At 41.7% G+C, this 17,577-nt stretch overlaps 1 protein-coding gene across 1 annotated transcript in view; it reads left to right on the top strand.

Annotated features, from left to right (window-relative positions):
* The window catches only part of ppfia2 (PTPRF interacting protein alpha 2), a 235,853-nt gene that overhangs the window by 157,545 nt on the left and 60,731 nt on the right, over positions 1 to 17,577 (top strand). Inside the window, exons 6-11 of the mRNA XM_084711099.1 lie at positions 5,970 to 6,080; positions 9,884 to 10,105; positions 12,501 to 12,647; positions 15,920 to 16,054; positions 16,505 to 16,591; positions 17,023 to 17,106. Of these exons, the coding sequence (XP_084567225.1) occupies positions 5,970 to 6,080; positions 9,884 to 10,105; positions 12,501 to 12,647; positions 15,920 to 16,054; positions 16,505 to 16,591; positions 17,023 to 17,106 (786 nt within the window). The remainder of the gene's footprint in view (positions 1 to 5,969; positions 6,081 to 9,883; positions 10,106 to 12,500; positions 12,648 to 15,919; positions 16,055 to 16,504; positions 16,592 to 17,022; positions 17,107 to 17,577) is intronic.

Below are 17,577 nucleotides of genomic sequence, written 5' to 3'. Positions count from 1 at the left end.
AATAGCAGAAAAATGTACAGACACATAAAAGTTAAAAGCAAGCCTAAAGAAGAATAAATTTAAAAAAGAAACGGCATAAAAACTTAGCATACTGGATACTGCAGCACCGTATACATGTGTCCAACCCACAGAACAAATGTACAGGATTACATACTGCTCCTTTATGTGGATATAAATCTAATACACAGTGTGATGTATCCTGGAATCTGTCCTGAATTATGTATCAGCTCAAACACCCGGAAACAACCAGAGCACCTCTGCAGGCTTCTCTCGCCCTCATCTGTGCAGGGAGCAGCACCAAATAACATTGTGCACATGAGTGGCCGAGTCACAGCGCTGACAGACGAGTGGCCACTTTTTGCAACGGTGGCCAAACTCCTGTTCTCAACCTCCTGGCTCAGGCAGGCCAGAAGTGCCAGAGCAGCTCTTGCAACTGCAGATGGGCATGTTCCAGCTGAGAAACACCCTCAGGCTGGCACTTCACAGGCTGTCAGACATGCCAGTCTGACACTCAGACTAGAATAAAAGTTGGTGAGGAGAGGAGAGGAGGAAGAGGAAGGGGAAGGGGAGTGAAAAGCAAAGGGGGGGGGTGAGGGTGGGTGGAAGGACAGATCGGGTTGGAGAGGAGAGAGGAGGAGATGGGGAGGAAAAAAAAAGAGCAAAGAAAGGCAGAAGACAGAAATAGAGATGGCAGGTGGGAAGTGGAGGCAGGTTGTGTGTGGAGGTGTGTGTGCTAATGAGAGTGCAGAGGGGTGCAGTTGGTCAGAGCACATCTGACAAGGTGAGGAGAGAAGAGGATGAAGGCAGAGAATAATAGACATGTCCCCACTCAAACTGCAACAGAAACTCTTTTTTCATAAATAAATCATTTATAACATATCAAAAATCTGGATTATTTGAAACTAAATACATGTGCATATTCACATTGGCATATATACTCGTGTACATATACATTCACATGTATAATCACTACACTGTAGCTGTATAATCTACAACTCGACTGCAGTTGTATAGTAATTTTTTCCATTAGAAAGAGAGAATCTGTAGCCTCGCTCTTCATGCCCCGTATTCTTCCTGTTGTGATAGTTTTAAAGCAGGAGAATTGTGAAAATATGACAGCCAGTGGCATTTATTAAAATCATGTGGATATTTCCATCTCATTAATACCATTTCTGTTTGACTTTCTGTGGTAATTTGAGTCAGTTTCACCTCTTTTCTTTCCTCAGAGATTGTTTATTTTCAAGACTTCCCCTTCATGTGATTCCTTAAGACTTCTTTTTTCTCCCGTTCTGGACATACTGAGCACAGATAATCGGTTTGTTTCTGTTGCAGTTTGTGTGAGGGTGACCCACCTGTCTGAACTACAGTATGAAGCTTCACAGACTGTCTGCGATGATGTTTTTGGATAGTAGGTAGATGATCGAGTTGCTTGCGGTCTGAACCCAAAGATTTGACGTTGAAGGATCTTAGCAGAATGGGAGATAATGGAAAAAAAAAAAGGAGCGAACGGTTAAAAAAATAATGTGACAGGCCGCTGGTTCTCAAAGCTGCCGCTCATTTTTCTTTTACAGCTTTTGGACAAAGTCTGCTTTTTAAGCTGTAAAGTCCCTGACAGACATCTCGGTGGAGGACGCAGCACTTTGAAGAGTTTTTCTCTCATCACACGGCCAAGGTTAGAAAGACTGAGCAGTACATGTGCGAGGCCGTCCCTCATAAATGGTTAACACTACAGTTGTCAGCGCGGCGGACAGATGAGTGATTGGGCCTTGAGGCGGTTAAACCTTCTTTGCCGAATAAAAATGTCCGCGCCTCAGAGGCTCCGGGGAGGCGGGCGGAGCCGGGAGCCGGCGAGCCGGTAATTGATTTGTGATGGAGGTCTGGTATGAGCCCCCTTCTCCCCGCGGGGCTTCAGACAACACGGCCATGCCTGATGAAATCATCGACCTTTGACCGCACGCAGCCACAGGTGTTTAAGTGGCCACACACTGATTACTGCTGCTGATTGCACCTCGCTGCTACAGAACAAACTGTAATCCAGACTGTGCTGGACTCTATCAGAGGATGAATTGTTGTTATTTACAAGTACAACGCACAGTAATCAACACGGTGACACGTTTAGAAAAAAAACTTCAATGCGTCTCAACAGCTAATTTGCACCCACAGTCTCATCACAATCAGAAAACACGGATTAAAAAGTTATACGCAATAAAAATAAACAATACAGTCAACATGTGCAAACAACTGCCGTTAGATTTGATTCCCAGCCGGTTCAAACCAGGAAGAAGAGTGAAAACACAACAACAAAGCCTGAAGTCTCTCGTGTGAAATGCTAACTGAGAAAATACGTTTTTGAAATCACATCTGCCAGAAAATGACACTTAATTTTAGAACTTACTTGAGACAAATCAATTTCTGTTAGAAAAATTCAAGCTTAAATCACACTTCTAAAGGTAGATTTTGTCACTTTTTTTTTTAAAGAAAACAAGACTTTTATGACCCAATAATACCAAGTGGATGTGTATTCTTTTTTTATTCTTCCTGTTATAATCCTGTGTGATAACTCTCACATCTTTCCCAAAAAAAGCCTACATCACAAACAAATTTAACACCCAGAATTAATGTTATTTATACTGAAAACCGAGTGTATTTTTTACTTTCTGGGTTTGTGATATATTCCGTGTGTGCACATGCCTTTGCTCTGTAGCATGTGATTGATTGTAATTTAAGTGCATTGCACCAGAGACGTGCATGCTCCCGGCTCTCACCTTGACAAAATCAATCTTTTATACCCTAAGAACCTCACCCCACCCCCTTCACTCCTCCTCACGTCTGTCCAGTTTCTCCCCCATCACACTACCTCTCCATCCATCCAGCAACAGAAGTGCCAAAGAAAGATAAAGGAAATCATGACGCAGGCCCATCTCGTGCCTCCTCTTCCCCTTTTCCCGTCAGATGTTTGCCTTTGATGAGAGGTAGATCAACAACATCAAACAGAAATAATAGGCACCATGTTCTTTTTCTGCATCTGGCAAACTTCTCCTTTCTGTAATTTCCAAGCTGGAGATGCATCTGTAGCGCTCCATTCATCATTTGTTGTGCCTTTATGTCACAGAGGGTGTTAGTGTTTGATCTCTGAGCTGGAGAAATTACAGACAATCTTGGAATAATGGCCCAGAAACGTACGGAGGCATAATTATCCCCTCGTTAAAAATAATGAACGGAGACGTTCGGCGCTCGGTGTGCAGCGGCGAAGAGGAAGCCAAGCTGTTGCTGGTGAAGTCTGAGTCCAAGCTTAATTCGAAGTAAACCCTGGAAATCATCTTTTACTGCACCGCTCTCTCCACTTTAAACACGTCCTGACATCCTCTCACTCCCACCGTGAGGTCAGCGAGGGCAGGGTTGAGTTTAAACCAGATCACGTCAGAGTCACTTGAGAGGATTGTTTGTTTTATCGACGAGCTCAAACGCCCAGAGGCTTCCTTCACCGTTTCACTGAGAGTGAATATCTGTTGTTGAGAGAAATGCAATTTTCTACCTTCATGTAGAGATTTTCAAACATCCCCATGACCTGTTATCAACTCCTTTTGAAGCAAACAGTATCTGAGCTGCTTGGAAATCCTAATTGATATTTACAAAAAAAAGGAACAAATACAAAAAAATGGAAAACATGCAGTCCTGACTGATTCAGAGATTAAAGCATCTCTGAGGTCCAAACCAGCACGATGCTTCACACTGTACTGTTTTTTGGTTGTTGCCGTCTCTCAGGGCTGCTTTTATGCTCATGCAGGGAATAAAAGACACACCAAGAATGATAACTACAGCAATAAATAAAGATCGTTCTAAATCCTTCAAAATCTACAAAATATGGTGGTGTGCAACTTTTAATATGAGGCAGCAAATTACACATAGAAAGAGTCATTTAACCTGAGACATACTGCCAAACAGTCTTGTCACTTGGTCCTTAAAAATGTTCTCTGTGATGATCAGCAGGATACCATCAAATTAATATTGACTCATATGAAAGCATTATTAAAATTTGTCTTCAAAAGACAGCAGCAGCAGTGCCTGATTCTCCTAATTCAGAGGTTGGTTATTATTTTTTTTTAGCATTTTAATTTTCACATATCGTTGTTATAAGCCTAAAGTGATTCATACTTCCCCCACTTGTAAAAATGTGTAGCCTGTACGCTGAATAAAAATAAAGTTTTAATATTTCATGAACTAAAATGTGCATCATTGCCCACGTCTAAGGCTTGGTGCCTTTTCTTCTAAATTTGACTTTGACTTTGTTTGTAGTGATGCTGTGAATTCTCAAATCTCAAAAATTACTTTGGTGAATACAGTCTTATCATAGTCAATACTAGGAGTGGGGGAAATTTCCAATTCTAAGATGCATCACGATTCGGACGTGGACGAATCTGAATCGATTCACAAACGTCCAAATTTAGATTATTTAAATCTGTTAATTAAAGTAATACAGAAGCTTCTAAATAATGCGGAACTAAGAGGCGCGGTACGCGTCACCGCCGGGACACTTTGGGATGCGCACCTGGAGCGACACGCGCACAGCAGAAAACAAACATGGCCGACCGCTAGCTACCTCGCCATGAGGTCCGAACAGCTCCGTCTAATTTAAAAGCAGCCGCGTGGAAACACTTCGGCTTCGACAACGTCGACGGCGGAAGCGAACTGGACAAGAGCCACGTTATATGTAAGCTGTGTCGAGCTAAAATAAAATACTTTGGCAACACAACAAACATGAAAAGCCGTAACTCGATGCCACCCGACGGAGGAGTCGGGGAGACGGCAGGCTGCTGTTGCTGCGGCTACTAGTGGCTACTGTTGGTACTTTCCAGTTTGCAAACATTTCCAATAGTTTAATAAAACATAATGGAAATGAATTCTTATTACAAACGCGCTGTTTTTAAAAAATGTAAGTGGTGAATGCTTATTCAGTGAGACAAAAAGAAATGTGTGTTGTGAAAATGTGCATCAATATACATAAATTAGCTTAAAGATGTATCAATAATCGTTTTATAATCGAATTGTAGCAGGTGCCCAAAGATTCCCACCCCTAATCAATACAATAAATAAATGGTCAGAAGTATGAAAATAAGTATAAGTATAAAATAAGTTGCAATGAACTTGAATTTTCAGTTAACAGGAATGACAATTTGACACACAAGTTCTAAGCTCTAATTCTTGTCTTTTTTTGTCCAAGCTTGATCCAACTTGGACAAAAAAGACAAGAATTAGGGCTTAGAATTTATTTAAAGCTCACACTGACTATAGCTGCATGATTTGCTGAGTTACTGTTTTCCAAAAGCTGCACTGAACTAATCACTTTTACGAGGAGGAAGTTTCATTTTTTGGTTGGTCACTTTTAATGCTTTGCATGCTTTGAATGATCGTCTTACACCTGCAGTTTCAGGTTGTGGAAAAAATCTTGTTTTGTAAAGTACGAGAGGCACCGCAAAGTCTCAGGGGCTGCAGACTGTTTATGACAAGCAGCAGGAGCGTATGAACTGTCTATGTTTCTTTCCCCCATCATGAGCGGAGTGATAATCACATGGTGTCTGTCAGAGAGGAAGCTAATTATTGTTGTTGTCGGTCACCTGTCAGACAGGATTATGACTTCAGGACGGTAGCTTAAGGTGGTGAAACGAGACACGAGGTCCACAGAACATGATAATTATAGTGATTGTATCAAGTGCTTCCAGCTTCATGTTCCATAAATTCCTGCAGCGGGACATACTGTAATTTAGTGTTGCGTAAGAGGGAGACAGGTTGTGTTGCAAAGCCACATTGATGGAAATGCAACAATTAAAACATTTTACGGTCCAGTCTTGGTTTTTTTTAATGAGTTCTTTTAAGTTCTTAACATTAGAACTTAGCTTCTATGTATATGCGTGATTTCTGACGTTGTGCTATTTCAGCTCTAATTTGTGCGCTCGTTTGCCCGCCCGCAGATCGTGGCCTTACGGGAACAAAATGCTCACATTCAGAGAAAAGTGGCTTCCGGAGAGGGAGGAGAGGACATCCTGGAGAGCAGCGAAGCTCAGCAGAAGGTCCATGGAAAGGTGAGTGGGCTCTTTTTAAAATTTTAAGTTAAATATGCTTGAATATTTGTGTTTAGCCTCAGTTGAAGAGTTTAAACATTTGAATATAACATAAGTTATTAAAGTCTTGAGATGAGAAACACAATATATACAAGTGACCCTCTTAAAATAGGCCACAAACTAGAGGTTTCAGGGTTTTTTCAATAAAGAGGACATGATCTTGCCTCTTTTGGATTTATATATTCCATATATTTACACGATATTAAATATGCACATAAGCATTGATCTGTGCCGTCATATATCATCTTGAAATATCATCAATGTCAAAGTCACTGCGTTCATAGCTTTGTCTTCACCTGCACAAATTATTCCTGCATATTTAGGTTTTTTTAATTCACTTTAAAATATTGCAAATATTATTAAAGGGTTTGATGATACATTTAGCTTTGAAGGTGACCCACAGTCGGGTTGGCGCTATTCACTGATGTGACCTCGGCCTTTCATATTATGCAGGAGCACACGTGGGCCTGCATAGCTGAATACAAATCTCCCCTCTGATTATTAATTTAAAGACAGAGGAGAAACTGCACCCACATTTACTAGATCATACAGAACAGACTCCACACCAACCAACCCCGAATCCCAAAGCAGGTTTCTGCCAAATCCTTTTTTACATGCAGACAGCAGCATCTACATCCCGCGGAGGATACCTGGGCAGATCAATGCAGATGCTATTACTTGGCCGGTCTGCTGCAGGAGGGGGGGACATCGGGGGTAAAAAGACGAAGAGGGTGTGCAGAGGGATGGGCTAATGAGGAGACGGCTATCGTCTAGTCTGTTTCGTGGAGATAAAAGGAGTGAATATAAATGTGTTGTTTTTATTTGTGCGTGTGTTTGCTAAAGAAATTGCGCAGCGTGCGTAAACTGCTAAGATGTGGTGGTGAGGTGACTTTCTGCATGTCGGGGGGGCGGGGGAATGACAGCTGATCTGCAGGATCTTCTTGGAAGCACAGTCCTCTCCAGCCGATTCACACGTGTCCCTGGCTGTCATTAATGTGACGGGTGGAAAGAGGTCACTGAGAGGAGAGGAAGGAGTCAGAGGGAGAAAGGAGAGGAGAAAGCGCAGCTCTTGAAGTGCTTATTGACCCGTTGAGCTCTCAGACCTTTAGCACGGACCTGGATCTGCCTGATAACCAGCTAATGCAGTCTGACAGCTGAAGCCTGTTGCCTCACCAGTTTAATTTTTCATTCTGTAAACATCAGCACTGGACTGGTGCTGCGTTAGTTTCGTGGGCCATAAGTCCAAGAACAGATTTACTGACATACTGCAGAACCAGGTTGACTTTGACTTTTGTAAAACAATATCAGAAACAGTCTTTGTGAAAGATGGATAAATCGAACATGACAGAGATGGAAATGTGCATATGTAGGGAGCAAGTTTGAAGATTATTAGCTGTGCTGTGGCTGCATTCTGACCAGTTTGTTGATATTTCTGTAATTCTTTACTTTACTATTTTGGAGATAATGGTGTCATGATATACCAGTATTGACAATAGGTGATATTTTTAACCTGAAATATTGATTTTATATTCATATACTGTGGAAATAATCCTGTGCCTTGTTAACCTACTGTATGCTCTCAAATATTTACGTTTCTTTACTCTCGCTTTGTGTGTTATCTAGTTTGCCTCTAATTGTGACATATGGGTCTTTTTTCACATTATTCTTAAATAGGGTTGCAACTAACCATTATTTTCAATATCAATTAATCTGTTCTGAGTTGTTCGATCCACAAAATGTTAGAAAAATGTCGATCAGCATTTCCCAAAATGATGACAAAGATATTGAGTTTAGTGTCATAAAGGACTCTAAAAGCAGAAAATATTCACATCTGAGGAGCTGAAATAAGAGAAATTGGGCATTTTTTTTCCTTTAAAAAATGACTCAAAATGATTTACTGATTGTCAAAATAGTTGGCAACTGATTTAGTAGTTGGAAACGATTAACCAACTAAATTTTTGCAACTGTAGTGTTAAGAGTAGCAACACTGCATTTCACTGCACGTTTTCTGCTTATATGGTAAATAAATCTACTTTTTTCTACACTCAAGTGTAGAAAAAATGTCCCAGCGTGTTACTCTGGATGACCCACAAACCTTGTTGCGAGATTATTTGTTAGTGACTCCATCGTTTACTCCAATTTACTCCACTATCCTGGGGTGACAGCTGCAACAGGAATTTCAAAGTCCACTTGGCTCAATGACGCGTGGGCGAGAAAACGTGTTTTGGGCGACTCGACTCTTAACATGTATCCGCTCATGTGGATGCAAAACTTCGTCTAAACTCTTGCAGGTTATAAAAATGATCATTTAAACTTCCTCCATTTAAAAAAACAGGTGTGTTAATGTCACACGACTGTGAAATGAGCTCAATAACGGGAACCACAGCTGAATAACGTATCGCCTGTTGAGACATTTTGCAATAAAGCAAAGCTAAATCCTTAAACTTTGGTCCTTTTTATGAGAGCGGCCCCAGCGCTTGAGCGCCTGTATTAAAATCAGCGGTGTGATTTAGTGGGTCTTGTTCCCTGCTCGGGTGAATCATTGATCACAGGCAGCAGGCGGAGAGGCCCAATTAGGTTTGTCCTCACAGATGGATGGCTGAGGACGGGCAGCTGGGTCTGACACAGCAGAGAGACAGAGAGAGGCAGAGAATAAAGACATCACTTTCACTCAATCTTCACTTCCAGCTGCGATACAATAATTACATTTAAACATAAAGAGACAGCGTAGTTATTTAAAGCGCGGTTAGAGGAAGTGTTTTATTTAGTCGTGATAATAATGTTGTTTTCTGATGCGTTAATCTACCTCATGCAGCGACCAGGGGAGCTGCACACAGTGAGAGCTAATCATATTACTAATGCAAGTGTCAAAGCAATCTTTCCAATGGAGTCTGGAGTGATTCTCAGTCACCATCCAGATTCAAAGCAGGGGAAGAGCTGAAGCCTTGAGCTCCTGAACTTGAATTTATTAGAGTGCTAATGTGTGTAACTCTCAAAAGAAGAAATGGTAATCTGAAGTGGGAGCGGGACTGATTTCTCAAGGATCGCTTCAACGCGCCACAGGAAGCCACAGGAAATCAGAAAATTGTTTTTCATCTGCTTCATTTTCAGTCTTGCTAATGAACGCTGTTTTTCTGCATTCTCAAGTTCTTTTTCTGTTATTGGATGTTTCCAATTATTTTTACCTCCAGTCCCCATGTGGTTAAAACACTTTTTAAAAACAGAAATCCGCACAAGAAAGAGGTGTGAAAGGGAATTTTTAAATTATGGATTTGATTTATTCATGCACAGTAAGTGTCCCAAATAAAATGGTGCACAGCCAAATCGGTCTCCAAGACTTCAAACAACAACTACCAAGATGTAAAACGAACAAAGCAGGACTCTGTAGCTGTGTTTTGTCAATTTACAGATTCCTTTAGTAAAGTGTATGAGAAATACAAAATGGAATTTGTCTTTAACAGTACCAAGATGTCAAACTATTCCCTTAACCATTGTGTTGACACTTTATTTCACTGGTATGTCTTTCTGTAATTCTTTTTCATGACATTTTATGGAAATGTAATTATAGGGAATATAGAGTTATAAGGCATTCATTAGTTATAGTTAGTTTATAGCAATCTTTATTTTCTGTCTTCTAGCTTCCCGAGATCAAAGATAATTGTTCTTCCGTTTCCTCCGCTTCCTTTCCTAAGAATGTGAAGTTTAATTCTGTTGTCAAACTGAAGTTAAAGTTGCTGTCCCCTCGTTATTCATCTCTCCCCCAGCGCCTGTCCAACGGCTCCCTGGAGCCGGCCCACGAGGCGAGCCAGGTGGTGGAGCTGCAGGACCTGCTGGAGAAGCAGAACTACGAGCTGGCCCAGATGAAGGAGCGCATGTCCTCCCTCTCCTCCCGGGTCTCCGAGGTGGAGCAGGAGCTGGAGACCGCCCGCAAGGACCTCATCAAGTCAGAGGAGATGAACAACAAGTACCAGAGGGACATCAAAGAGGTTACAACGCACACACAGACACACACATTTGCAAGGGAATAACAGTTGCAAGAGAGACATCAAAGACGGCTGGCGGCGGCCTAAAAAAAGCTTCTATTAGCATATACACTCCCCCTCCCTCTGTCTGTGTGTATGACAGATACATAGAGTCAAACACACACACAGTTCAATGCATACAGCTTCCTTAAAGGGATAGTTTGGATTATTTGAAGTGGGGTTGTATGAGGTTTTTCATCTATAGTCAGTGTTTTAGCTACAGTAGATGCCCATCAGCATGTCCACACTTTGGACAGCAGAGAGGAGTAACAGCACAGAAGCTAAGCAATGTACTGCTAAAAAGTTTAAGTGTATTCTATATTTAGTATATTCTCACAGCTTTACTTTGCCATCAGACAGCCTTTTCTGCAGGGAAACTGATATTAAACAAGCCAGATATCGCTCTCTCCAAACCAACCAAACTCCATTGGGAAAATCAGTAATTCTACCTTGCAGAATAAAGGATTTGCTGGTCTACTCCTGCATTGATCTGTTAGTTGATTTGTGTTATTGTATGACTTCTGTGTCTTCAAAGGTTAGTTCAGATTGACCAAAGTCACATAATAACGCAAACTAACTAACAGATCGAGGAAGCGGTGTGTCAGGAAGTCCTGTGTTCTGTGAGGTAAAAATGCTGTTTTCGCTTATGGAGTTTGGTTGGTTTGGAGAAAGTGATATTTGGCCCGCATAATCACAATTTCCCATCTGAAAAAAAAACAAACTGGGGTGCCGATTGGCATTTACTGTACCTATTACACTGACTGTTGATAAGTACCACATACAACTCCACATCAAATAATCTAAACTATCCCTGTAGAGTACAAAAGAAATCTGCCTTTATTAACACATCTGCTTCAAACAAACAGGTGAATCCTATAAATACACTGTAGATCACAACATTGAAACAGACAGACAACAGTAGGATACATAAACACGTCTCAAAAACACACACTAACACTTAATGTTAAAAAAAAAACTCGAAGAAAAACAAGCAGCTGTCTCGGCATCTGCCACCGTTTGTTCCTTAAACAGTATTTCATGCCGGAGTGTCGACACGTAAAGCACGAAAGCAGCCTGTTAAATGCCGCTTTTCCTGGACAAACGGGAATGTTTGTGTCATAAAATTGGCAATTAAGAGCCCAATCATTACCCTGTTCAGCATACGTCTGTCTGAGGTGAATGCCAGTGAAGTGGACTGGATATGAATATAAGCTGATCCCCCCACAGCCCTCTGCTGAAATTGCTATTGATTGCTAACGATGCTGGCAGAGGCAGTGATTGTGGTCTGGCAAACGCGGCCTTATCAGACAGCCCGACCCTGTGTTATTACCCTGCACTGCCTCCTCTGAGAGCCGCAGTTTGTTCAGCTCTCCAAGTGACTACGATTTTTTTTTTTGTGTGTGTGGTTTTGAAGCCCCATGTGCTTGCATGGGTTTGTGTCTGCAGCAATTCTCCATGCAGGAAATTAACTCTCAGAGTGTCAGAGATAATGTTGCTGTCACCAGGGGGGAAACCTGGTTTCGTGGCAGCAGCAGTGTGAGATACAAGATCACAGCCGCATGTTGGGACATTATGAAGCTTTATTGTCCGTCTTATTTGGTATTTGACTGTGGTCATGTCATACATGGAGCCATTCTGATGACAAAAGATTGTGTTGTTAACCTGCAGCTCAATTTTGTGTTTACATTTCAAGTTCAGTACAACCGTATGAGGGCTTTAGGACGTACTGTAATTTTATCTTTCATACTCTGCACAGACTTTTTTGTACTAACAACATGCAGCTGCTTTATATTTCAACACACACCACGATGAGAACATTTTGCACAGTTCTGTTAGAAATATATCCATTCATTGCTAAATATCACTTTCTCCAAACTAACCAAACTCCATAAGCAAAATCAGTAATTTTATGTTGTAGAATATAGGAGTTGCTGGTCTACAGATGCCTTGATCTGTTAGTTTGTTTGTGTTCTTGTGTGATTTTGATGTATTTAAACATTACTTTGAATTCACTGACATTACAAAATAACACAAACAAACAAAACGGATTGAGGCAGCAATAGACCTGCATCTCCTATGTTCTGCAAGCTAAAATGACTGATTTCACCTAAAGAGTTTGGTTGGTTTGCAGAGGGTGATACCTTGCTTATATAAGGGTGGTTTCCTTACCCTGTGGGTAAGCAGTATATGGATATAGGTCCTAAAACCCCACTTCATATAAATCAAAATATCCCTTTAAGACAAAAAGCTAAACAAAAACCAGAAACATACGTTTACACTCTTCAAAATACATTTCCAGAACAGTTTTTTTAGAGAGCTCTCATCTTTATTGACTCTGGCTTTGTGTGTCTGCACTCAGGCCATGTGCCAGAAGGAGGACATGGAGGAACGGATCGTAACTTTGGAAAAACGCTACCTGAGCGCCCAGCGGGAGTCCACCTCGGTGCACGACATCAACGACAAACTGGAGAACGAGTTGGCCAACAAGGAGGCGTTCCTCAGACAGGTGTGTATAATCCACAGTGTGTTTGTGAGGTCAGACTGACTGATGCCCTTCGATCCCGAGAGATTATCAAGACTCGTTGTGTTCTCCGGTTCTGTTTGCTCTGAAAACTGTCATGATAATTGATGTCTAGTTGAGTTGTGCGTCTGCAGGTCCAGGTGCCTGCTGAAACGGACCATTCAGAGCTGAAATGCTGGATGTTTTTCCAACAAAAGAACTGGATTCAGAAAAGATGCATGCAGCTGGTTATGTAAGATAGATAGTTCCTGTCAGTTAACAGAACCCTTAGAGCTGATTCACAGAGGTTTGGCAGTGAGAGAACCTCTTGACATTGTGTCAAATAATGCTGGAGGAAATTATCACTGGGGAAGGAATTTTGACGGTTTTACTTTAATGTTTACTTTGAGCAGATGCACATGGCTCAAAGTCACCCTGAAATGCCGTGCAGTACGATGACAATGGCGCAGATTTATTCTCCTTTTGATGATTCCTTGTGATTCATTGCAGCCAATTACATAAATTGCCTGGCCATAGAAGATTGACTGACATTTTCATGAGTGCGGGCTTAAGCACCAGCTGAGCTCTGGAAGGATACAAAGAATGTCACACTAATATTAGCAGAAGTAATCATGAGCGCACACACAGACACCATGAGACACACAAGCATCTTTCAGCTATGCTGCGAAAAAAGTTGCTGAGACACCAAGCGATGACTCTGTTAAAGCAATAGTTGGACGGATGAGTCGTGTTTCTTGAAATATACGTATATGTGTATGTGTATTTCTGAAGCTCAAATCTTACACTGCTCATTTTACCGCTTCCTGGTTGGATAGTGATAATCCAGAGGGACATCGGTCCATATTTCAAGCTAAAACAACATTTGATAACTCTTAAGCGTTAGCATGACCCACTTCCTGGCTAACATTATCACTTGATAGTGTTACATAATAGGAAAGGTGTAAATTAATTCAGTGGAAAAATTAATTTGCTTCCGTTTGCTTATCAAACATGGTATTTTAACTTGAAATGTAGCCTAATGTCCCAGTGGATTTTCAGGTTTCGCCACCACGCTCTGGTTGGAGGTAGACTCTGATCCACTTCCTGGTCACGCAGTGGTTTTCGTCATTGAAAAAATGTCTCTCTCAGTCTTCCCATATTGGACATGCTTCATTCCCTTGGCATGACTTATGGCGGGTGCTCATCCCATAATGCTAATGTTAAAGCTGTTTTTGCAAAGCCTACATCTCACACGTTGGTCGTTCTTGTCTGTTGAAAAGAAAAACACATTTTAGAGATGGTTACATTCACATCTTAAGTTAGCTAATGTTAGCAAAACACCAGCTAACTAGCTAATCATTAGCTGGCTAGTTAGCTAGCATTTTGCTTACATTAGCTAAGTTAAGATGTAATCTATGTTGTTTTCACAGGAAAAAAAGAAAGAGGTTCCAAGTTTGCTCAACTGTTGTTGGCGCAAAAACGAGCAAAAGCTAGCAGCCATTTAGCTACAGATATGTGAGTGGTGCTAATCTTCAGCCATTTTATTTGGCTATTAATTTCTGAGTTAAGTTTTTCCTTTTTGGCTCGTGCACAAGCAACTATAAGCACCTCAAGTTGACAACAAGATCACTTCACAAAGTAAATGTATGAAAAAAACCCTCAGAACGTACAGAAACCCCCCTTCAAAGCTGTTGGGTTAAAGCTGCTGCTACCACACAAAAACACATCTTCCTCCCTGGCTGTGTAATGAGTTTGCTTGTTGTTGTGCCAGAGGCTGAACCCCGGGATCTGGCCGCTGATGTTTGAAGATGAGTTGTTCAGGGGATGTAGGCTTGGCCAGCGGTACAGAGGGATGATGGGATGAGAGGAAATGGCAGACAAAAAGGGCTAAAAAAGATGGATGGACGGGCACCTGGGGAGGATAGCGTGAACAAAAACACACTGTCACGCTTCCCCAGTGTCATCTCAGACACCAGTGGGATGGCGATACGGGTACAGACAGAAAATATCACTGACACACACTCCAGTCTAATTATTGCATATTGAGCTGCCAGACCCGATGCTTTGGGGAGCAGAGCATCTGCCGCTGATGGCAAAAGCTGCCAAGCCAGCCCCCAAAAAAAAGAGTCTTAAAACTGATCAGAGCCCTGAGCAGGGCAGGGAGGAAAGTCTTAACACGCAACGGGGAAATACAAGTCACGCGGTGACAGCTTCACTGAACGCTGGGTTTGATTTCCGTCTCTATAATGGCAAGTACTGTATCCGAATGCCTAATCAGGGCAATTACCGGTATCTGCTGCCGAGTAAAAGTCGCCACTGTCACTGCTGGCAAGTGCAGAGCCGCTGTTGTTCTGACTCCGTTATGGTGCTATTTTGAAGGAGGGTTCAGGCACGTTGCCAGATCCTTCAGTAGCCAGTCCTCCTACTGAAGACTGTGATTCTATTTTCTACCAGGCGATGATGCTCTGCTGACATTGAAAGGGAAAAGGAGGAGGAGATTCACACTCACAGGCTATTTTTATACTATATACCAGGACAAAACACAAATACTGCAAACTATGTTTGAATTGAACTGCAAAGAAATGCAGGTGATTAGAGAAACATCTTTATTTGTAAGTTCACTTACTGTATATGAACTTTAGTGATCATATTTTAGTAATCAGCCTTTCTGTTTTTTAATCTGCTCCACTTTGACGTCACTAATGCTGCTATTTGGTGTTATTGCAAACTCAAAAGCCTTAAAATGGCTCAATATGCATAAAGCTATATCACACAAATTCTACTTGAGGTTTTAAGTTACAAACATAAGTGTACTGAAATGAGTCTGTTTGCATGTTTATTTGAAGTAGGGCTGCACAATATGGTTAAAAATAAAAAAATCTTCACATGATGTAACATTGTTGGGGTTTGTACCAAAGAAGCACATATATTTGTATGCCAGGGCGTCTCTGCAGCACTACAGTGCTTGATTATAATGCTGTTTTGTTACATTTTTCCCAAAAAAATTGGAGCATCTGTGTTTTGGATATTGCACTTGGCCATATTGTGATTTTGATAATATTTCAATTAATCGAGCAGCGTTAATGAGAAGCATATGTGGCAAGTTTTAGCAGAAACAGTGTAATAGTAAAACAAAAAATGTCATCGCTTACTTGTTTATGCCAGCCATTATTATTTAACTACAGTTTATTTAAGAACGTAATTGGAGAATTTACAGTATGCAGTAGCTCATAAGTCTTTGAAATGAGTCCCTGCTGATGTTGTCGATGTTTGTCCAGATGGAGGAGAAGAACAGGCAGCTACAGGAGAGGCTGGAGCTCGCAGAGCAGAAGCTCCAGCAGACCATGAGGAAGGCGGAGACGCTGCCGGAGGTCGAGGCCGAACTGGCGCAGAGGATAGCGGCCCTCACCAAGGTATGAACACAAACGCGCACATGAACTCACATACTGTTGACACATTCCCACAGATGCCCTGGTCTCTAGATTTTTCAGTCGCACTTTATTTTACGGTACAATAATTACACATAACAAGCTGTACTTTGTGTTAGAAACCCCAATTTTTTTTAGATCATTATTAGATTTTATTAAAAGGTAATTAGGGACACATTACAACAGAACTGTACCATAAACCTAAGTGTATTATTTCCAACTGTTAGCCCCTTATTAGACTTTATTAGAGGGTATTTAGGGACAAATTTAGGGTCTAACAGTGGTCTAATTTGATACAAACTACAGCTTGTTGTGTCGTATTAGTGTACTGTAAAATAAAGTGCAACTGATTTTCCTATACCAATGTGTAAGTGTGCACGTGGTGTCATGTCATGACGTTTCAACATGTCCCTTTCCTCTTCCTCGGCCACGTAGTCTGACTCCAGCTCCTCTTCCTCCCCCGATGATTATCACTTTGTTATGGAAGCTAAACTCCAAGACATGAACTCCATTCTTAGGAAGGTAGTCCCACAGGGCATCACAGCTACTGCCAACTCCTGTAGAGAGCAGATTTCATTCATTTATCTTATTAGTGTTTTGTGGCGAGCGTGTTTACTGGGATTCTGCTCTGGCCGTTCTACCACCATGGGACAGCTGCATGGCACTTCTGGCTGGAGCTCATACTTGGCAGTGCAGCGCTGGAGGAGCTCTCTTCCTCTTTCATTCTGTCCTTTGGTGGCCTCCATCTTTTCTCCTTGTCACTCTTTGTTTCAACCAGCTCTCTCTGCAGTTCTGCTTTAGAACGATAGATATCCATCTTTGAGTTTTGGGATAGAGGCTTTGGCTTGTGTCGTCGCCACTGCTTTTCTTTGTCGCCCGTCAGGCTGTCAAACAGATCATCCGCAGATCATCGTGCCCTCTTTTGTCCTGTCTATGCTGTGATCCATCTGTAGGCGGAAGAGCGTCACGGGAGCATTGAGGAGCGAATGAGGCACTTGGAATGCCAGCTGGAGGAGAAGAACCAGGAGCTGCTACGGGTGAGTCACCGCGGGGGCGTCGTGCCAGGCAACGTTAACCAGGCAGCCACTCCTGCATGAGCATGACAGCTCGAGGCGACTGTGACTGATTACACGCTGTCTGATTTATCACCAATGACACTTGACCAAATCAATGTTACACACACTCTGGTGTGTAAAATGCTCACACGTAATGTAATAATGTACTACTTATCACATGAGCATCTTCAACGACACATTTTTACAGTATCCTCAAAGTGCTACAGTACAGTGGATACCCAGACTGAGAGAGAAAAGAAAGGCTGCAGAATTTGGTGGTGATGGTAGAGACCAATAAGGAACCAATTTATACCAATATCCAGCAACTGCTACAAATTTTGATTAAAACAAATTGTTGTCCATCAGTGTCATTACAGTGTGTTAATGTGACACAGCAGTTGTGCTAATTATAGATGCAAAACAATGCATTTTTAAGTTTTGACAGATTGCACC

Source organism: Lutjanus erythropterus, chromosome 22 (assembly GCF_056507025.1).
Source record: "Lutjanus erythropterus isolate fLutEry1 chromosome 22, fLutEry1.hap2, whole genome shotgun sequence".
Taxonomy (NCBI): Eukaryota; Metazoa; Chordata; class Actinopteri; order Lutjaniformes; family Lutjanidae; genus Lutjanus; species Lutjanus erythropterus.
The sequence above is the reverse complement of the archived record's forward strand: the minus strand, read 5'-3'. Positions and strand labels throughout refer to the sequence as shown.